A 22,712-nucleotide genomic window follows, 5' to 3' on the forward strand; every position below is an offset into this window, starting at 1 on the left:
CACGTACTAAATATGATATGTGACATTTATCCTTTTTTGCTTGGATTATGTTTCTCCACAACTTAGTAATACTTGTCGAAAGCCTTTTACGCAAATGAAAATCGTAAAAACATTTTTCCTTTTATTTATTTTTTTCTCTCTTTTTGTAGAGTCTTAAAGTTAATTGTATCCAAGAATGCCATTCTTCTTGACTTTCTTGTATGGGATAGAGCGCCTCCCGTTTAATTTTGTTGTTGTTACTTTATCATTTATATATATATTTATTTATATGTTTACCGTCATTTATTTATTTTCTTTGACACTACATGTATGAAATACACGAACCCGTTATTTATTCATATTATTAGTTAATTTATATATAGTTTATTTTAAAACTTAAAAAAGTCTTAAGTTTTAAGTCTTCCGAGCGCTAGGTGTCGCAACCCGCGAGCATGGGGCGTAAAGTGTCGTCAAGCGATGTGGAGTGTCGCGCTTGGATTTCTGTTGCCGTGCCACTGCTTTCAGGAGGTACACGAATATGCTGTTAATCTGTTCATTTTATCTCATTTTATACCCTATTTACGTTCAGTTAACTTCCAGTGATTTGTTACACAGATGGGCCGAGCCTCTGCATGAATAAATTAAATGGGTGTTGTAGCACCATGTGTTTCTGAGATTCACAGTTCAGTGGCAACATTAGCTTTAGCTAGTTAGCTAACGTTAATAGTTGGACAGCTTTCCACCGTTGACTTGAATATCGCCGACAAACGATTGATTTGCAAAGCGTGAAGCACCTTTGTAATTAGTGGTTTCAGTCTTTTTGTTTTCAGACATTTGTACAAGTGCTGTAAAACGATATGGTGCTACTGATGCTCTAAGAAGCCGGTTTAGGTGAATTAAAAAGTAAACATGTCTCATGTCGTGTCTGAACCGGACAGAAGTGCTGACCGGCGGCAATGTCGCTGTACGATGACCTCGGTGTGGGTGCCAGCGACACGAAGACCGAGGGCTGGTCCAAGAACTTCAAGCTGCTGCAGTCCCAGCTGAAGGTGAAGAAGGCGGCTCTGACTCAGGCCAAGGTAGGCAGATGAAAGTATTACAACGTATAGATTTAAAAGAGTACGCGTGTGAATGTGTAGAAAAGTGCGGAGGACAAAATACTCATCATTGTCACTCATTGTGTTTAAAGATATACAAATACTGTTCCATGCTGATGGGTTCATAGCAAAGATGTGTGATGATGATGATGATGATGATGATGATGATCTTTGATGGTCACATTATGCATGGGTGCTGCTTGAGTACTAACACACCAAGGGAAGACTCTAAACCAGTGATTTTGTTTGTGTTTATGTAGACCCAGCGGATGAAGCAAACCACCGTCTTGGCTCCTGTCATTGATCTAAAGAGAGGGAGTTCCAGTGACGACCGGCAGATCATAGACACCACTCCACATTCCGCCATTGGACTCAAGGTCTGTCTCACTCAGGTTTAATGCAGTCCACGTTTTACATGTTCATCATGTGATTGTGTTTTTGGGTTTGATTTTCACATGCAGTATGTTGGCACATAATGTATGTAACATCACAGAGCGCAGTTTGTGGGGTTGTGATGGAGCAGCTTAAAAACTAACATCTCTTGCCTCCCTTGTTATTTTTTTTTTGCTACAGGATGCAGTTCCCAGTGGTTTCTCCTCCGGTGACGTGTTGATCCCATTGGCAGATGAATATGACCCCATGTTCCCCAACGACTACGAGAAGGTGGTGAAGCGTCACAGGGAGGAACGGCAGCGACAGAGGGAGCAGGAGCGGCAGAAGGAGATTGAAGAGAGAGAAAAGTATTGTTGTGCTTGTTACTATGCTCTAGTAGCTAGAGGATAATGACTAGCATACAAGGACATTGTATATTTATGAAACAGATTTTTTATGTTTGATGTAACAGTAATTTGTAAGAAAGTAAATAAACCCTGGACTAAATCCTTGTCATGTTGCAGAAAAAGGAAAGACCGGCATGACAGCGGAGCGCCGAGCGGAGCTCCGAGTGGTTTCTCTCGTTTTCCGGCAGCGGAGGAAGACTCGGATGAGGAGGAGGATTATGAGAAAGAAAGGAGGAAACGGAGTGAGTACTTAGAATAATAAATGAGAGAGAATGTAACTGGGACATTTTTGCCCTGACTAACTAGTACACGGTCAAAAAAGGTTTGATCTGCTCGTATTGACGCGGTTTCCAAGCATCAAGCTGGAAAAATAGAACAGCCAACTATATTTGGCGGTTTCTGAAACACGCAGTAGGAAACACATTGACTTGAATTGCCACGATCTGCTGTGGAGCCATGACTGCGCTGCAGGATGCATCCCGTGGAGATCCGGGGTTACTGGCGTGGGGCGCAACCAAAAATGTTTGAAAAGCATTGAACTAGTAACACAAGTCTGTAATTCCCCATCTAATATTCTCTTTCTGTCCCAGGTATGGGTGGAGCCGCCATCGCCCCTCCTTCATCGCTTGTTGACAGAGATGGTAAGTCCTATCCAGCAGGGCTCACCTTTAAGCTATATACTGTGTATATATATAAACTTTAATGATCCAAGAGGGAGATTACTCGGTCACAGTAGCTTAGTTGCACATAAAAGAAACAGAATTAGCATTATGAACAAATGTAGAGTAGTTGGCAAAACAGTCTCCAAGATGATCCAGTTCTTTGGTCGGTTGCTTGGCGTGGATAGTGTTGCATGGTGTCTCCCTGTCCGCTGAGGGACGGATGTAACCTCCAACATCCAGGACGTGTCTCCATCCGTCCTTACAGTCCCGAAGCCTGTAGCACAGACGCACTGCGGTCCGTATGAACCAGGTCTCCAAAGCACTTCTGTTCTGGGTTCCATCAAGCGCATACAGTCCATCCATTTTAGTGGCAAAGACCTCACTCAGACCTAAGAATAATCCAAAAAGGTGAAAATCACAGAGCTACTGGCATCATGCTGCCAGTCTTTCAGACACATTTTTCAAAAAAAAAAAAAGAAAAGAAAAAAATGATACCTGATTAAACTGATCAGGTAAGTCTGTTAAACTAGTATGTTGTGTCATTCCTATGTCTAGCCGGTGCACTAATAGTGGTGAAACATTGTAGCAGCCACTGTTAATGAGTAATGAGGTAATGAGTGGAGCAACCATAACAACAAAGGCAAAGCAGTTCAAAGCTACTAGGATCAGTATGGCTCAGTCTATGGTGGAAAAAACAGGAGTTATGGATGTAACCTTGGTTCTACGAAATCAGAAGAATAAAATACAACCTATGAAGCATCCAAGAAGTGTCCAAGCAGAGCCTCTGACTCAGCATTAGTAAACCTTTAAACAACAGAATGTATGAAGCAATGAGCGACTGAAGTTAAACTTCAGGAAAATTCACCTGGAATAGGTTTTCATGGTCTTAAGTTCAGTGGAACATGTCAGCACTGCAGCGGTCATGTTTTGTGTGTGTGTTTAGGCTCCGTTCCATATTCCTATGAGGATGAAGGCCGTCCTGCCAGAGGCTCCAAGGCTGCCATCCCTCCACCCATGTATGAGGACTCAGACAGGCCACGTTCTCCTCCCGGACCGACCAGCTCCTTCCTGGCCAACATGGGGTGAGTGGTACTCGCATATACGGACTCAGTGAGCAAACATACATAATGCACAGTCAATTTACATAACATTCTGCATTAGTGTTAGTTAGGATAAGACTAAAAGCCTTATCTAAATGAATATTGATAATTCATTTCTCTAATTCAAAGGATGTTTGAATTCAACACACATAAGTGGTCTAAACCCAGAGCTTTTTTTTGTGTTTTTCCACAGAGGTACGGTGGCCCATAAGATTATGCAGAAGTATGGCTTCAAAGAAGGCCAGGGCCTGGGGAAGCACGAGCAAGGCCTGAGCACGGCCCTGTCAGTGGAGAAGACCAGCAAGAGAGGCGGAAAGATTATTATTGGCGACGCAGCAGAAAAACGTAAATGGTTTTTGTTGTGTTTTGTTTTTTCAGCCAGTGTTCTGCTCTTTGACACCGTCTCTACTTTCATGTTTTTCCATTCACATAGTGTGCCTTTTAGATCATTTATCTGTCAGTTGTCATTGTTGTATCCTTTGTATTTTTGCTCTATGCTCTCAGTTATCACCGGTTTCTTGTTTTTACACCGACTGTGGGAAAGTGTTTAATTATGTGTGTTTGGGTTTGTGTTTCTCTATGTGTCTGAGCAGCAGGGTCCAGCCAGTCAGCTGTTGGCGAGACTCCAGGTGGAAGCTCAGCAGGTTGGCCCCCACTCACATATTCTCTCATTTCTCACTTTTAATGAAGTCAAGGGAAATCCACAACACGCATATCTCCATGGCATAAAGATTAGAGTTCACACTCCGAGGACGTTTCTGTTGGCCATATAAAATATGACCAGGCTGTCTACAAGTGGCCCTGACTGTTAATGTAATGTTCACATTTGTATGCTCGCATATGCTACAGATGAAATGATGCGTATTTCCCTCTAACAATGCTAAATATCGTCGGTCACGTTGTCATTTCAACGTGATAGTTTCCACCGATGCTAAGACTTTACATGTACTTTAAACGTACTTTATCTATATAACACTTTACAACAACCCACAGGTGAACCGAAGTGCTTTACAAGGGGTCATACAGCAATTAAAAAACGTAAATGAGTAAAAGTACAATAAAAGCGATAAAAACAATAAGAAGATAAGACTAAAATGAGATCAAAAATAAAAATATCAATTGCAGAACATGCCAGAAAATGAAACTATTTGAGCTTAACTTCTTATGTTTTGTTTGTCTCACATGAAGCCAACATGTGAAACAATAATCTATTGTTTCCGATCAAGTGTTGACTTCCGTATTAGCCGCGATGTTTGTTGCCGTTCAACAAGTTACCAAAGCTATGCACCGCCATCTTGAATCTTGAAATTTCACCCAGTCAGGTTAGACAAGGCAGTCAGTTCAAAGTGGTTACATTTCTCTTCTGACTGAACTAATAAGCTGATTATTAGCAAAATCATTTCTGTGTAAACATTCTTATTATTGTTTTCCTCAGTTTACTGGATGTAGTGTTTACTTTTGACCACTAGATGTCAGAGTTAGACTAGCACTACTTCTTACAGAGGAACATGTTTTAGTTGATAACTGTAAGTACGGCATGCTATACAGAATGAAGAATGTAATGTAAGAATGAACATATATCACTCTTCAAACGCCATATACAACTTATACATTGTTAACCGAGTGCCTAAGTCATATTTGAATGTTTTTTGGAAAATGAGAAAAGACAAACAACAAACAGCCAAAACTTTTTAGCAAGCACATTGGTTATTTTATTGATAATGGAACAGTAAGTCAAAAGATTACTTAAGGAATTATGGTATAAGGCTAATGGTATACACCAATCAGCCACAACATTAAAACCGTTGACAGGAGAAATGCATAACATTGACCATGTTGTCACAATTCAGTGTTCTGCTGAGAAACTTTTGGACCTGGCATTCGTTCACGTATATGTTACTTAGACATGTAGCACCCACCTAGTCCAGACCAGGCACCCTGAGGTAAAACTAAAAGAATTAGCAGATATATTTAAGCGGGGCCCGTTTGCTTGACATGTGATAAGTAATGTGTATTCGAGTGAGCAACGCCTCTGCTGCTTGGTCGTTTACCAGGCGAACTAACCGTATCATTGCACTTGAGTGACCTACGTGGAGTCAGATTTCTCAGCTTGTACAACACAACAAAAGCACTTCTTTCAGATATGACAAAAACGGCCCAGTTGGTGACAGAAAGAGCAGACATCACGTAAGCTCAGCACAAAAACAACGGCTGAATTGTTCCTTTTATCACCTGTGTTGAACCAAGCTCCTTGTCTTGAACAATATACCATTCAGCTCATTGTTGCGCTGCCTCCGTTGCTTCACCCAACGCACCTGCAGCTTGAGAACGCTCACGTGACTTTTGCATCTGTTCCCATCCAATCAGTGGACCCCTCCAAGAAGTCTGAGGCGAACCCGCTCACGGAGATCCTCAAAAACCCGACCAAAGTGGTTCTCCTCAGGGTATGTGTGTGTGTCCTTGTGTGTGCATTGCAGAATAACGCCGAGCGAGTCCTTGACCTTTCACCCCCAAAATATTACACACAAAAATAGAGCATAAGTGACATGTTTAATGGTACAAGACAGAAATCAGTCAGTAGTGAGAATGTGGAGGCAAAGGAAGATGTCGCAGTATAGTGATATTACAAAATGATTATTGAGTGTCATTATTGTCCGATACAGTGGTAAGTCTAATGTCCCTGTCTGTTTTGTAGAACATGGTTGGCAGAGGAGAGGTGGACGAAGACTTGGAGGGAGAGACGAAAGAAGAGTGCGAGAAATACGGCAAAGTGGTGAAATGTGTCATTTTTGAGGTGAGAGGAGTGAATGGAGTTACTTTGTTTGTCTTTATCGATCTTCACTTTACTAAGGCAAATGTCCATGATGCACCAAGCCGTCGATCAGCCGGTATCGGTGCCAGGCGGTCGCTTAGTTGTAGTCATTCCTTCACTGTTGGCACTTGCTGCAGCCAGTTCATCGTGTCGACCTGGTCGTGCATCTTTGCTGGTAGTTCTTTAATGCCATTGTGCTGTGTCTGCCTCTCAAAGACATGTTCCTCTCTCAGATTGCAGATGTGCCAGATGATGAAGCTGTCAGGATATTTCTGGAGTTTGAAAGAGTGGAGTCAGCCATCAAAGGTCAGTATTCACGTGTTGTCTTACGGGCACGTCTCCAGATCGCTACTTATACTTTCGTTTTATTCTCATAAGCCTGAATCCAACCGAAGAGATAAGGATCGCAAGTCGTTTGAACTTTGCACTTTACACCTGCACCCTGTCATGCTGCCTGAAATTGGGTCAGATATCACAGGATCTCCACGAAGCTCATCTTGTACCTTCATTAACTGACCTTGATAAGCGTCATTCAGCTCATATACAGCGTGTTTGAACATTTACCCGCCCATTTTAGCTGCGTTACTGTACCTGCAGCCTTTTAATGAGGCGACATCAATTTGCTATTACTTATGTAATTGCGTACTTCTCTCTCTGTAGTTGTATAACTGCTCTAATAGTGTGGGTGAAAGTGTGGGTGAGAGCGTGTCCCATTCTTAATGGGTTGGCCCAGATCAGAAACCAGGTGAGACTCCGCTCCCAGCGGTGTTACATCATGTGCGGCCCAGCAACCCAGCCGCGTCTCTGCGGCACCGGCGGAACCGCGCTTATATCACAGCTCCCAGAAAGCAGGACAGACGTTCAAAGAACAGTGCTCTGTTATAAGACGTTGTTTTATAGTGTCTGTGGATGGTGATGAAACATTTGATTGCTCGTTTTATTAAGAGATCAGAATGCCTCTTCACCTACTAACGGGTCCAAGACGATCATTTTATCTCGTGTCCAACGGGGCAGCTATAAACACGAGACTCGCTTAAACCGGGTAGAGCAGCATGAAATTTTGATTCATGTGCGTCATCAAGTCTCATGATGAAATGTCTTTAAATGCCATTTACCAAGTCAGCTGTCATTTAGCTAACGCTGCCAGGTTATTCATGTAGCATTGGTGTTTTTGCTTCATATAAGCTTGTTCTAATGTCAGTAAAAACGGGTTGAGTTACCATTAAACTTCATTTTTTTTAAAATACTAGCTCAGCATGCCTTTTGCTGTTCTACTGAAGATTTTAATGCGTCTCTGTGAAGATTTCAGTCATGCAGGTAGTCCAAAAGGCGTTTAAATAAGACCACTGAACTTCTTGAGGATGTTTCGCCACAAGTAGCTTCTTCAAACATTTTAATATGTCCGAAACCTTAGTATGGAAAACACACTAGATAGTGATTTTATTATTAGGAAAATATTACGGCATGCAAGAAAGCAGTGGGTACTACACTGGTATAAGTATTCCGCAATGCAGTGCAACAGGTGATGTTGCCACCCATAGACAGTATAGATGTGAGACAGTAAGATGGATGGCGGATCAGCTCCTCAAAAGTAAAGCCAAAGAAAGTAGAGCGCCCTCTAGTGTCTGGCTGTAGTATAGGTCATAATCGCCGCATCTTCCATGTTAGTGGATGGGACTTGGGCTGAAACACTAAAATAGACATCAAATGAAAAAAAGTAAGTAAAAAACACATTGCATAATCCGAAGTCGCAAGATGGCGCTGCCTGTACCCGCAGGAATGGCAACAGTTTAGCCAATGCAAGGAAGTGGAGATACGCTGTCTGTGTTTGTATACAGTCTATGTTTCCACCAAGAGGAACCTCTAGTGCTGAAAAAATAAATTTCCACATTCATGACTTTCAGGTCCATGTGGGTGACCTCTCAAATTGTTTGGAGTCAGACACAAACTGACCTTCATAACTTTTTTTTAAGCGACATTGTCAGGAACACAGCATCAGGACAAAACCATGCAATGGTTTGGGGCCCCGTAAGAAAAGACAGCTTACTAAAAGTTTTAGGCACATTTTGCATTGACAATGATAAACCCCTTAAATCCATGAAAGCCCTACAGTACATTCATGACACACCGCAGTCCTTCATTTGCGCTTGCATAACATTATGACCACTGACAGGAGAAGTAAATAACATTGACATTATCACAAGGATCCAATGTTCTGCTGAGAAACTTTTGGACCTGGCATTCATGACACGTACCACCCACCTCGAGCACAAAAAACAGCACAAGGTGTTGACCTGGCTTCCAAATTCAGTAAATACCAAACTGATCAAGTATCTGTGGGAAGCACTGAAGCAAGTCTGCTCCCCCGAGGCCACTCCCCTCAACCCATAGAACCCAAAGACCCCAGCTAACAACATTCTGTTACCAGACACGACAGGACACCCTCAGAAGACCCATGTCCATTCTCTGATGAGTCAGTTTGGAGGCACAAGGGAAACCAGCACCATGTTAGGAAGGTGGTCATAATGTTATGCCTGACTGTTTTCTCAACCCTATGGTAGGTTTCCCTAGTTTGAACTAGGGGGGTGGTACCTACCTCTTTGGCTGGGCCCACCGAGCCTAGAACCACCACTGGACATCGTGGCTTTATACATTTAATAGTTGCTACCATGGTTGTGAAATCCAAAAATAACCGTAGCTATTATTTAAAAAGATTAGATTGTATAAATAACCTTTTAGTTTTGGTCATACACAATCTAGTCAGCACAACACTGTTTTGTACACCCAGAGGTAGGATACTGTATTGTGTACTGAATAACAGCGTGATGACTGAGGTGATCTTGAACGTCTTCCAAGCAAAATGGATTGGACCTTTTTAGTGGATTGGGATACAGGGACAACACAAGGTCCATCACTGGAGGTTAATACTTCTGAAGAGGACAGAATGAATATCTGAGTTGTGCTTTTTGCACCAACGATCCTTGGTGGTCCAGCTACAGAACATCATTTAAGTTCAGACATAAACAGGCGTCAGACTCTCATGTCATATTCCTCCCAGAATGGGTCGAGCGTTAGAGCCGGAGCAGACCTGTTTTTCTTTTTAGCCGCCAGCACGCCGTCACCGTGATTCAGCTGTTTTTCCCGACGGCTAGTTCTACACAATTAAATCGTTTGAAGAAAGAGAAAGAAAATTGTCTTTGGAGGTCACAGGGACTGGATCAACCATAAAACATGTTAAAACAATCCTAACTGTTTGGTGTATTTACTGCATGTACTTCCTTTGGATAAATGATGGGACATTACTTTCAGATGTTGGTAGCCTCTCCGGCTTTGATATGGTCCAACATTGTGTAACAGCATACGGTGTAGAGACATACAGGATGTAGTGACGTCACTTCAATGTAGTAAGATATTCTGGGATATGTAGGAAAGCCCCAGTATAAGAAATACAACATTTTAAAACCAGACTGTCCGAGTATCTGAAAGCAGACATTGTGTCTTTACACGACACTACCAGTCTAGTCTAGTATAGATTTTTTTCTGTGCTCTCGGGTAAAGTCTGACCTTAACCGTCTCGCTCCTCTACAGCTGTGGTGGATCTGAACGGACGCTATTTCGGCGGACGAGTCGTCAAAGCCTGCTTCTACAACCTAGACAAGTTTCGGGTGTTGAACCTCGGCGAGCAGGTTTGACGTCTCCAGGGAAGCTGAAGGAACGCGCACATCAACTCCCCAGTTGTACATAAACCTTTTTTTTTTTACGTTTCCTGAAGAGCAATGTCTGTGTTTATTGATGACAAGTCCATCTTGTAGATTGTCAATTTTTTTCCTGTGATAAAATACCTTTTTGTCTAGACAAAATAAAGGGTATAAAACATATCTGGTTTACTCTTTTCTTTCTTAGCCGTATATGGAGTCAACACAAGTCAGTATTTGTCATGCTACTCGGTCACGCTACTGTTTTCGGAATCGTCTTTCTCCAGAAATAATCATGTGGTGGAACAGCTCCTAATATCCAAGAAGCCTGAATTCTATAATGCCGTTTCCTCTGTAATGTTAACACATCCCCAAGGTGTGATACTCTTAACTTAGCCAGGCTGGATTATGGGAAGGGGACTGGGACGCTGATCGCAGCCCCAGCCTCATTCAAACCTTACGTAAGTGCGCCTGAAGGGCCCTGGAGGTTCCGGCGAAATACGTCAGGAGGGGTCCCACCGGAGCAGGTTTAATTCAGATCGAGAAAACAGGTTGGATAGAGAAACAGAGAAGAGAAGAGAGACCCATTTCCAAGACATAGTTCTTTCATCTGCTGCAGAGTTCCAGGGGCGAAAGGGCAGAGGCTGAGGGGGTACGAGCAGATTTTGAGTTTCTCGGAAATGAATATTTTACACAAGCTGCATGCAGTCAGGTGTACATGCAGGATTGGTAGGTGTGTGTGTGTGTGTGTGTGTGTGTGTGTGTGTGTGTGGTCCGTGTTTGTTTATGACCCAGGCGTAAGGCCGGTGGTGAGGCCGTGTCCCGGACGTGCACGGAGGAGTGACTGGCTATCAGGCAGCCCATTAAGCCTTGACCTAAATACCAGCGAGTGCGACTTGAGACAAGGTCGGGGGTGGGGTCACGGTGCGGGGAGCTTAAAGTGGACGAGGGTCACAGTTTCTGTTTGCATGGGACAGCAGTTTGACCTCGAGGGGGGGCAAAACACATCACAGAGAGGACAACATTACACCTTTTTTCCTGTGATGCGTAACTGGGTTCGCACTGTTTTTTAACCCACTAAGTGAAATTTAAACTAGTTTGACTGTTGGGTCTGGACTGTGGTCACTGGTTAATTTAATCATTGTGTGAATAATGTGTCAGCCAGTACCGTAAGTGACCCTCAACCAGGAGGATGTGCTGCCTATTTATGGTGTTGAATAAGCTTCTTTATTTATTTTATCGATAGAGTGAACTACTTTTAATCCCTGGAAGGAACTAGAATAGAAAATGAAAATACTCGCCGGTCGCTCGGTGCTTCTAATTGTTCTGGAGGACAAAGTCCAGGATCCTGATCAGCTGATCGGCTGCATCAAATGTAAAGAAGTAATTGGCTTGTTCTTCAATAACAAAACTACCGTTAGCTGTAGTAATATTGCTGAGGGGCTACCCGGGTAAACACAGCAGTCCCTACCAAAAGGAATAAATCACCCGCACTACAAAAACTGGACTACAATTGTCTCTCTTTAACGTATTGAGCCAGTAGAACATTTTCCACTCACGTCTTCAACATTTTTTTTTTATGATCATGTCCTTTATGACCAAAACTGGCATTGGCCCAGATATCTTCGTAACAGGTCTCGTAAAAAAAAAACCTTTTAGAAGAAATGCCAACCTTCCAAGTAAGGCTCTGACCTACTATAGGCCAGCATCCAGTGATGAAAATTTTACTCCCTTTCAAATGAATTTGTCAAGATAATGATGATGACTTGGCTTGACGAAAAAGGGTGAAAAAAGCATGGAAAAAGTTCTTGCTTAAATCGCCTTTTGTCATAATCGTTTTTATCATAATCATTTTTCTAAGTAGTATGACACCGGCTTTGTACCCACGCAGTACGCATAGGATTCTTTTAATAAATACTTTCACCCGGATGCTCTCATGTCAGTATGGACCAAACTCTCTCATGGACAACTTATAGTGAGGAATAAGGGCATGTGGGCTTGTTGGGTTTCGTGAAGATGTCGTCCAAGTCTTCGGTTTTAAAAGACTTGGGCTTGTGGCTGATGGGTGTATGCACCAAATATGGTGTTGGATGCCTCATGATCCACAGCTGTGTGCATCTGCCAAACCAAATGATGCAACAGCTATAAAGTCGAACTGCCAATTGCCAATAAATCAAAGCTTGGTGCTACCACAGCTCCTTACCTGAGCTTCTAGTCCCACATCGACAAAGTAACAAATGAAAAATCATAATTTTCCACCAGAGAAACACAGCTAAAATGTGTCTCGTTGTAAGTCTGCTCCACACCAGCTTCTAAGAAATAAATCAGTTCCTCCCTTCTTCTTGCAAAATTCTTAGTAATCTCAAAAACTAGTTCCCTTTCCAATTCCATGGAAAAAGATTTATTATTATTTTTTTATGTGGCAGTGCACAGAGGAGTATGTTATGCCTTATGACATTTTTCCCCTAATCTCCTTGTGTTTCAATTGAAATTTCAATTAAAAACCAATGAGCCTTTTGTTTTTGGAAAGAAGACGTCACTCGAGGTGAATTTCATTACAATCAAAAAACTTGGTTGTGGTTTAATGTCTATTTTTTATTAATTTGTTTTTCATGGAAATTTGTTCCACAATGCTGTCACTCTCCCAACTTTATGGAGTACGTGAGAGAATGAAGCCGGGACACTTCAGTTTTATTGAATCACCACCCTTTTTTGTTCTTTATTCCGTCTTTCAGTGTATTGAGTAAATTCAGGGAAGGACGTAATCTTATCCTATAAAAATCCAGAAACAGTTTTTTTCTGTGTAGAAATAAACTTTATCTTTCTTGGTCTCTTTTCGAAACCGAAGTGTTGGCTGGGTTTCACAACTGCAGTTTCTCCACCTGAACACACACTGTGACAAAGTTCACAATCAGACCTTACTCAGAGCCCCTTTACCTTAATTGCACAAAAAAAAAAAGTGGTTATGTTTTAATATTTAAGAGGTTATTCGGTGCAAATACTAGAACTTTACAGATTTTGTCTGCCAGCTTTGTTCAGGTTGTCTACAAAAATGTGCCTGTCAGTGTGAATAAGAAAGTCTTTTCATTGGACATTAAGGCTCAGTTTGCATGTCTGAAGCAAGTCATTTGAAGAATAAATTTTTTTTTTATGCAATAAAATGCAGACACTTTTGGGAAAGATGTCACAGGTCGCCTAAAACAAAAATAAATTGCCGTGCTAAACTCGGTATGAGCGTCACAGACTGTCAGAAAGCTTTTAAAGACTGACACACATTGCAGTGTAATGGGTCGGATGGTGTGTGTGTGTGTGTGTGTTTGCATGTTTGTGTCTTCATCTCTCAGCCTGGTGTTATACGGTTCAGGCTGTAACTGCAAACCAAACGGGACGCCAGCTGTTATATTTAGTCAGTATTAGGTATCCTGGATGCTGAGGGAAGGTGCGTTCAAGAAAATGATGTTATAACACCTTTGGGTCCTTTTTTTCTTTCTTTCTTTTTTTCATTATACAGGAGATTATAAAACTTCTTCCAGCCCCCTTGGCTGTGAATCAAAAAAACCCTGCACGCTAAGTTTCTCAGGATCTCAGAACTTTCTTTTAAAAAGGAGTGTATTTGCATTCCCCTTCAAATGTCTTCAGAGGAGAGATGAAACAGTGTTTTTTTTTTTTTTTTTTTAAAGGTTTATGCCAATCAGAGGTTACACACATGGTATCATCCATTTATGACTCAAAGGTACTGCCCATAATGAGGAAGCTGAGCGAGCTGATGTGAGGCTCTGCACGTTTACTCCAGGTTTGAATATGAGACTGCGTTGGCAGCGGGCGGCGTTTTAAAACCGTTTAAAGCGGAATTATATGTCAGACTTAAGGGAATTCGTCCATATTGTTTTCATACACTGAATTCGACTATCGCAACAAGTCACGATATAGCATTAAGAACAAATAAAATAAACAAAAAATAAAAATATATACGTATACTATAATTATCCTGAATAAAAAATAGTAGTACATCTATTAACTCTACTAGAAAAAGACAAAGAACCGCTTCATATAGCCTAAAATGTTTTATGACCAAAAAAAAACAAACAAAAAAAATATGGAGCTGCTGATATAAAGTGACGGATTTAAATGTTAATAAAAACTCATGTTTAAGAACAATTATTCGGGGGGAAAAATCAACTGTACAATGATAAAAAAGATAACCTTGTGAACAATACGGACCACGGGGTGGCGCCGTGGCAGCCTGCGTGCCTCTGTGTGTGTATGTGTATATGTATATAAAATGTCCGCGCGTGTGTACGTGTTTGCGCGTGAGCGCGCCTTTCGTCACCGCTGTCACGTTGCTTCCCGGCCGGGCGGGCGGGGTTAAATAGCGGATGTGCGCCGCAGACCGGCAGATTAGACCGGCTCAACGGGCTCTGCTGATACACCGAGCAGCATCCGAGCAAGCGAAACTCCGGCTCAGCTAGCCATCGGCTCTGTTTGTGTTCAAGCCTTTTCGGGATCTAAGACCCTCGGTTCCCGTGTACTGTGCGGTTCCACGGTCCTTAAGGAATGCCCAGAGAGCTCACCCAGAACAGGATCCAAAAGATCTGGGTTCCCACCAAGGATGACAAGCGACGAGGTAAGACCTTAAAATGCTTGTAATTATGTTCTTCTAGCTTTATTGTGTGCGTCTCGCTACAGAAACGACCCAGCCATTTGTAATTTTAAGTATTATTTCTACACCATTATTGAGAGTGCTACTTATTAAACAGCTCGTTTTATCTTTAATTGCTGACGACATGCGTGTCTTTGGTACCATGGTATCAGCAGGTCACTGCCATTAACTGCAGTATCAGTAGCGTGGTACCGTGTTCCCTCCGTGGTATCGAATAGTTATAATATTACAGTGGTTGTGGTGATGGAGCCTATTAGAGTGTAAATGCACCTGCTCCACTACACCGATCTTAAAACGAACGACTCCTTGATTGGTGGTCCAAATTGACAACCGCAGCACGAGGCTCCTGTTGCCAGGGTTACCGTATTTCCCCATGTGCGTAAAGCTCGTTCGTGGTGCGTTTCTGTTCCGCCTGAGTTGTGAGCTTCAAACAGACTACACCAAACAGATAACTAGTGACGCATTGGTGTTTAGAAAAACACGGAACTCAGGCATTTAGAATCTAAACAGAAATATAAAAGATTTGGTCGATAAATATTTAAGGAGCGTTATGAGTAGTAACACAAATGAACTAACCAGCCACGTCTGCATTTGCTCGTTTTATAATGCAGCTCAATGTTTATTGATCAATGTCTGATGGAAACCGACACCTTTATCACTGTATCAATTCCTTTTTTACGGTTTTCTATGACAGCAGTGAAGTGGAGGAGAAGAGGTCTGATAGGATCAGTGAGGTTCAACCACATCCCAACATCGTCACAGAGTTTGATCTGTTGTTTTTTTTTTCTGCAACATGACTCTTGTGTTGTGGGGAAAAAAAATTATCAACGCTTTAAGGGAGTGTATATGAAAGTCCTCGTGGAGATATGAGGCAAAGAATGATAGGTAACATCTCCATGCACTGCAGTGATGGAGATGTTAGAAGTGAATGTAGTTTAAAAAAAAAAAAAAAAAAGAGCTGTGGGAATTTGGCTTCTGTACAACGATATGCAGCAAATAATTTCCATCTACAGAAGACCTGTTGCGTGTAGGATCGGTGCCCTGCATTCCTCTTCACTCCTACGCTGCGCGGCCAGGGTAACATGAAACAGCCTGCAGAGAAACCCTGCGTGGCATTAAGTCTCCATGTGCTTGAGGGGTGGGGTTACCGTATTTCTGGGAAAGTGAACACAACACATCTCGGCACATGCAGGGCAGTTCAAGGCCCATGAAGTGGGTCAGATGTGCAGTGAGGCGTAAGTGGCAGGCAGCCACACGCTGGCTGCGAGCGTGTTTTTGCATGGAGTGGTTGGTGGCAGTTTTTTTCACGTGTATTCATCTTTCAGATCATTCAGTGATATAAATATTAGAAATTCTTTCCCGTCCCTCTTTTCTGGAGGGCCGCTCCGCGTCCACAATTAAACGCCTCACTAAGTGCAATTCTCATCCCGTTGTGACCCGTCCCCTCACCTCTGCCTTCCTTCTCTGCAGCAGCTGGCGCCCCCCACTTCGTCAACCCACCCACCGTCATCGTGATGGTGGGTCTGCCCGCTCGAGGCAAGACGTACATGTCCAAAAAACTCACCCGCTACCTCAACTGGATCGGCATGCCCACCAAAGGTACACAACACTCATACGCGGCCAACGCAGGCCCTACAGGCATTTAAATGCTTGCACAGTTTGTGCAGTAACTTATCAGGAACTCTCTCTTCTTAGAAGTGTCTTGGAAGTGTCTTAGAAGTGTCTTTCTTAGAAGCGGTGGCATCAGCTCTTGTTTCTAACTCAAGAACACCGTGTTCATTCTAGTCTCTCCCTTCTCTTGTGTGTGTGCACAGTCTTCAACGTTGGAGAGTATCGCAGGGAGGCTGTCAAGAACTACAGCTCCTACGACTTCTTCAAGCCCGACAACGAGTGTGCTGTGAAAATCAGACAGTACGTCCCAGTCATACACATCGTACGTGCGGTATTGTCACGGTTTTTAACAGTGACAAAAATGACATTTGCATCATTCTCTGAACTTTAGGCAGTGTGCCTTAGCAGCCTTGAGGGATGTCAAGTCCTACCTGAAGGACGAGGGAGGCCAAGTGGCGGTGAGTTTTCCCAATTAAGCCTCTCGTCCTTTTCTGAAGCGTTGTCTTCACGGTCGACGTCGTCTTACAAAGCTGTCTGATATTCATTTCAGGTGTTTGACGCCACTAACACGACAAGGGAGAGACGAGACATGATCCTCCAGTTTGGCGATGAGAATGGCTTCAAGGTACGTGTCGCCACGCAACCAGACGAGCCAAGCAAGGACGTCATTGTCGGTGCAGCGCATTAATTCTCCTGTTTTCTGCCCAGGTCTTTTTCATCGAGTCTGTGTGTGACGATCCCAGCGTCATCGCCTCGAACATCATGGTGAGTCACAAACACGACTTCATGTTACGTCTTTGTGCCGTGTCGAACAACCTAAAAGTGTCGTTAACTCTCCGGCATCAGGCGTGTTATTTGCCGTCTGACAGTTTTGTTCCCTCTGCAGGAAGTGAAGGTGTCCTGTCCGGACTACCGGGACTGCAACAAGACGGACGCCATGCTGGATTTCCAGAGGAGAATTGAATGTTACAAAACCAGCTACCAACCTCTGGATCCCGACCAGTACGACAGGTAAACCAGCAGCAAAGATTTGGCCAGTACTTGTCCGGAACAAACCCACAGACCGTTCACTCATCATCATGCCTTTGTCTTCCTTTAGGGATCACTCCTTCATCAAGGTAATAGATGTTGGTCGCCGCTTTCTCGTCAACCAGATCCAGGATCACATTCAGAGCAAGATCGTCTACTACTTGATGAACATCCACGTCCAGCCACGAACCATCTACCTGTGTCGACACGGAGAGAGCACGGACAACCTGGAGGGGCGGCTGGGTGGGGACTCTGGCCTCTCGCCACGTGGCAAACAGGTATAAACAGTTGTTGACCAGACCACAGAATAGACACCGACAGCTGCTGGTTGACTCTTTGCATTTTCAATATATCTCGAATTATGATGATGCATGTCCAGTGCTGAATACCGCTCCCTCCCTGCTGTAGTTTTCAGCTGCCCTGGCTCGATTTGTCGAGGAGCAGAAGCTGAAGGACCTGAAGGTCTGGACCAGTCAGCTGTGCCGCAGCATCCAGACCGCCGAGCACCTGGGGGTCCCATACGAGCAGTGGAAGGCTCTCAATGAGATCGATGCTGTGAGTGTCACGCCGAGACCCACCTTTAGTCCACTACAATCTTCGCTGTTGCCAAACTAAATACTCTGTGTCCTCTTTTTAGGGCATGTGCGAGGAGATGACATACGACGAAGTGAAGGAGAAATTCCCGGAAGAGTTTTGTCTGAGAGATGAAGACAAATACTACTACCGCTACCCTGCCGGAGAGGTACATGAGTATGCTACAGCTGTATTTAATCCTCCGCTCCGCGCTAAAATACTTTTCAAAACCTATAACCCTGCTCTCTTAATTACAGTCCTACCAGGATCTGGTTCAGCGGGTGGAACCGGTCATTATGGCGCTGGAGAGGCAGGAGAATGTTTTGGTTATCTGCCACCAGGCCGTCATGCGCTGCCTACTCGCCTACTTCCTGGATAAGAGCGCAGGTGGGTTCTGCAACTCCCACCAGCCTCACATTTTGGGCTCACGTCTAAATATAATCTAGGGTATTAAAATCGACCGCAGGTTTATTCACATTTCTGTTTTCGTGCCGTTTATTACTCCAGATGAGATGACCTACTTGAAGTGCCCCCTCCACACGGTGCTGAAGCTCACCCCGGTGGCTTACGGGTGCAAAGTGGAGTCCATTTCTCTGAATGTGGAGGCAGTCAACACCCACAGAGACCGACCAGAGGTAAAGTTTGTCTGATTGCTCAAGATATTGTCACTTCCTCTATTGGTCAGCGCTGATAGAACTGCAGAGGAAAGGCTGAAAAAAGCCTTAACCACCACTGTTTCTTAAGCTGTGTTATTCATCTTTACGCACGTAGCTCCGAGCTGTGTTTGCTTGACTAAGTTTTGTATCCTCTGTTATCCCTCCAGGAGGTTAAGAGGGGTCCTGGCACTTTGATCAGGAGGAACAGCGTGACTCCTCTGACCAGCCCAGAGTCTAACATCAAGAAACCACGCATCGATGACCTGGACGAGGCTCCCATCCAGGAGCTGCCCCCTTCTGTTGCCTCTCTGGCCCTCTGCAGCCCCTCACACCTCCCTCTGGCTCTGGCTGGACAGGTGGGTTATCAAAAACTCTCAAGCTGTACATCCTAGGATTCCACCAGCATGTATTTTGAAGCTTTATTGGAAGTATTTACACTCTGCATATGTAAATTGTCAAATCAGAGACATTCACGGTGTGTTTGCCGAGAAAACTGCAGACCATTATTTATTTAATCACCACGGAAATCTGTGTACACCATTTAGGGCGTTATGACACAGCAGCACTTCCTGCATCTGTTTCCTTTCGGGCAGCCTCTGCATGTTTGTTTACTCACTTGTTTTTCGTCCCCTTTTTCCTCTACCTCCTTCTACACCTCCGCACCTTACAGCACTGGCTGGGCAAAGTTTGCCTGTAAGTATTTTCTCAGTGTTTGTCTGCCTCGCTGTGTCAGTCTTGTCCATCCATCTTTTTTTTTTTCCCCTCTTTGCGCACATATTGTACCTAAAATAGTAACATCTTTTATCCGCATAACTATAAATGAACACATAATTCCATGTTATGTTTGAGACATCTATTACAGTAAGGCCTCTACTGATTCATTCACGGGTAATGGTACTTCGGACTGTCCCCGGAAGTGATGAAAAAGGGGGGGAAAAAAATCTGTATCCTGTTTGTTCAGAGGGAACTCCCACTTCCCAGTTTACCATTCCAGTGATTCCTGTGTGATGTCATCTCCACAATCTGCTCGTCTCTGTGCTCCTCTGACTCATTCTGACTGTCCTGATCTTATCTGCGTCTGCTTTATTTTTGGTCCATCTTGTGCTGCTTAAAGATGCACCATCCTGAACTATCTAAAGGTGGTTGCGCTTGTGTTACAAAGGTAATCACGATGTAGAAGCTTTGCTTTTTAGTCCTCCCTGCAGCCCCACTACACATACGTAGACGTTTAAGTTGCCGTGGCTCTATTAACTCTACACAAGGCACTAACCTAACATGCTAAAGCTAGCTTCCTCTAGATAGATAGTCTTAGCACCGTACTCAGTGTTATCAAGTATGAATCACAGAAGTAATGTTAAGATGCTAAGCTAGCATCCACCCTGCCAAACTTAAAAAAAAAAAAAAAAAAATACTTGCTCATTTAGCTATGCGTTATTGTAACATGCTAATGCTAGCTTCTACTGGATATTCTTTATAAATTATTAGCATATTATCAAGAGCCAAACTATCGACTACGTAAGTAGCTTATGAGCTAATTCAGCAATGTGTTAACATAACATGCTACCACTGGCTTAGTCTAGATATTTTTAGTTCAGCTGTTATTCAGATGCAGAGAAAAACAAGTTATTTTTTTACAAAGCAAACTGGTAAATAGCTGCCCTGCAGGCCCATTTAGCAACAACAAAGTAATGTTTGCCTAAGTGGCATGGTAACACACACATATACATTATTGACAGACGGGTCACTTGATTACAGAATAGTTGTTACCCATTACATTCACCGGGCTGCGTCTCTTGAAAACACCCTTGACTACAGACGGCCACAACACGTATTTTAAATTAACCTGCAGTTTAAATAACCTTCATTATGTGGGTGGAGACGGCATTCCTGCGCTAGTTGTGCTGGTGCAGTGGAAAGTGTGAATAACTCTGCTGCGTGTGTGTTCCTGTCGGCTTCATTCATTATCACCTGAGGATTAGCGCGGTGCAGCCACATCAGCCCGTTCGCACACTCATGAACTCGGCGCTAGTTTTCGCATTCTCTAAAAATATCATGGAGGAAATTGGGCCCTGAGGAAACACAGGTGATGTAACTTCTTGTTTAGGGATTACACACCGCTTGTGGCTATCATTTAGCCAGAGGATATTTGTACAGTGGTGCTGCTCTGAGTCGTTGGCAACCTTCTGGTGACTAATGGGTGCCTAGCTGGTGTGCTGTGATACAGGAGGTGTCTAAAGTCTTCTTTTTTTTGTGTGTGTTTTTGCAGAACCTGAGGAGAAGCTCATCTGGTCGCCGGGAAGTCCTGCAGCCCTGCCAGTGAAACTGCACCAATGAGTCCTGTGGATCAAGAGTGCAGGAACCGGATCACTGAAAACAACATGAGACCACAAGGGAAAGTGAAATTGGAGCATTACTTTCCTAATGGCAACGTTTATCTGACGGAAACATGTCGAGGGTCATCATTTTGTCATCTAAGAACTCAAGTTACTCTACAGGATCATGTATTTGTTTTATCAGAGCAAGGCTCTTAATTGTCACTTGCTCTAGTTAGACAGATTTTTTTTCTCCCTGACACTGATTCATCTATTTTTGGGAAACATTCACACGTTTAAATGTCATCCTGTTACAGTTCAGATGGCTCTTTGTGAAACCAATTCACGGTGGTTTATAATTTTAGGAAGACCAAAGACTAGCTCAGCCCAGATTAAACTCAACCTTTGATAAATAAGAAGAGGATCAAGTGTTAGTTTACGTCGTAAACTTTCTTGCACTTCTTTGGAAGGACTGGCGTTTCATGTGTTTTTCAAAAATGCTCCGCAGTTCATTTGACTCCATTATATGCTGACACGCTACAAAATAAGCGATATTTTGCACAGTGGTGATAGGTTTTGTCTTTTGTTTGGTTGATTTGTCACAGTGTGTTTTCATGTCACGTTACTTCACGGTAATGGAGGCGACGTTTCGCCATAGAGTGCCTGTAGTGCTTGTTTTGCAAGCCCAACGCTGCTTCTCTCGCTATTTTCTACTTAATCTTTTGAAGAGAGGCACCACATTTCACCTACATGTATAAATTAAAAAAATTATCATTTTAATATTTATGGTTTCACACTTTAAATATTTATTTTTAATTGTATTTAGTTTTAGTATTATGATCATTTCAGAGAGTTTTCTCCATTGACGGGAAACTTTTTGTTGACCTTCTGCTGTCGTTGTCTGCTACGCACAAATGTGAGCACCTATATTTTTGTTATAACGATGCGTGCTTTTAATAATACCTTTGTAAATCTTAGTGTACATATGGTATAACTGGAAATGGATGGATGGATGACTCATGGGAGTCTTTTAATGAAGATGTATGTAACTCTTTTTGTACTTATGTGTCGAGTCTGAATGGAAAGCACCATGTCTGTTGAGAAGGAAGCTCTCTCAATTTAAAAGAAAAAAACTTTTAACATGTTTGCTTGAGATACTTGAAATCAAATTTTTTTTTGTAAACTGTTTTATTATATTCTTTATTTATTTTTATGTAGTTCTGAATGACGCTTGGAGCGAGAGGCACCTTTGTTGTAATGAATGAAGATGTTGTGCAGTTGATTTTTGCATCTGCTGGACCAATAAAATTTCACAATGGGAAAATACAGTGTTTGCTGTTTGCTCATTTTCGTCTGTCCGAATCCGACGTCGATATTCCAGCCAGCTTTTGTGTTTCCATATATGGATCTAATCTGCTGTGTACTGTGCTCAGCCTGTTCTGGCACTCCTGTCTGCCCTATCTCATCCATTCATATGAGTCACACGGTGGGAGTCACGTGCTGCTGCCAGTCTAATTGTGACAGCGCAAACAGGAAGCTCCCATGAAAGCGTATAATAAAACGTTCATCCTTCTTGGAAGTATGGTGATGATAAAGGTCCGTGGTAGGAAAAGAAAATAATAACTGACTCATGAGTAATTACTTTAGAGCTCTCAAGTGGAGGAGATGATTGAACACTTCATGTGGAAACGTGAGAGCAAAGTGTTTAGAGAGTGTTTAGATTTACATTCATCTGCAGTGAATTTAA

General features: G+C 43.0%; 2 protein-coding genes across 5 annotated transcripts; both read left to right on the plus strand.

The window, feature by feature from the left end:
* The first annotated feature begins 415 nt into the window (after positions 1-415).
* rbm17 (RNA binding motif protein 17) lies at positions 416-10,307 on the plus strand. Its single transcript, XM_047575162.1, has 13 exons — positions 416-507; positions 918-1,058; positions 1,337-1,453; positions 1,650-1,816; positions 1,973-2,097; positions 2,446-2,496; positions 3,461-3,599; positions 3,811-3,962; positions 4,211-4,261; positions 5,985-6,061; positions 6,313-6,411; positions 6,663-6,735; positions 10,018-10,307. The coding sequence occupies exons 2-13, from the start codon at positions 936-938 to the stop codon at positions 10,119-10,121; spliced, it is 1,278 nt and encodes a 425-aa protein (XP_047431118.1). The 5' UTR covers positions 416-507; positions 918-935; the 3' UTR covers positions 10,122-10,307.
* Positions 10,308-14,502: 4,195 nt separating this feature from the next.
* pfkfb3 (6-phosphofructo-2-kinase/fructose-2,6-biphosphatase 3) lies at positions 14,503-22,291 on the plus strand. 4 transcript variants are annotated; one of them, XM_047575158.1, is made up of 16 exons: positions 14,503-14,748; positions 16,255-16,383; positions 16,599-16,695; positions 16,787-16,853; positions 16,946-17,020; positions 17,104-17,160; positions 17,282-17,406; positions 17,495-17,702; positions 17,833-17,979; positions 18,062-18,166; positions 18,255-18,384; positions 18,505-18,632; positions 18,821-19,009; positions 19,324-19,346; positions 19,768-19,815; positions 20,920-22,291. In XM_047575158.1, exons 1-16 carry the CDS (start codon positions 14,679-14,681, stop codon positions 20,924-20,926), a joined length of 1,605 nt encoding a protein of 534 aa, XP_047431114.1. In that variant the 5' UTR covers positions 14,503-14,678; the 3' UTR covers positions 20,927-22,291. The 4 variants fall into 4 exon arrangements, with proteins under 4 accessions (XP_047431114.1, XP_047431115.1, XP_047431117.1 ...); XM_047575159.1 differs by having other exon boundaries at positions 16,258-16,383; XM_047575161.1 differs by lacking the exon at positions 19,768-19,815.
* The last annotated feature ends 421 nt before the right edge of the window (positions 22,292-22,712 follow it).

This window comes from Mugil cephalus, chromosome 22, assembly GCF_022458985.1.
Source record: "Mugil cephalus isolate CIBA_MC_2020 chromosome 22, CIBA_Mcephalus_1.1, whole genome shotgun sequence".
Classification (NCBI taxonomy): domain Eukaryota; kingdom Metazoa; phylum Chordata; class Actinopteri; order Mugiliformes; family Mugilidae; genus Mugil; species Mugil cephalus.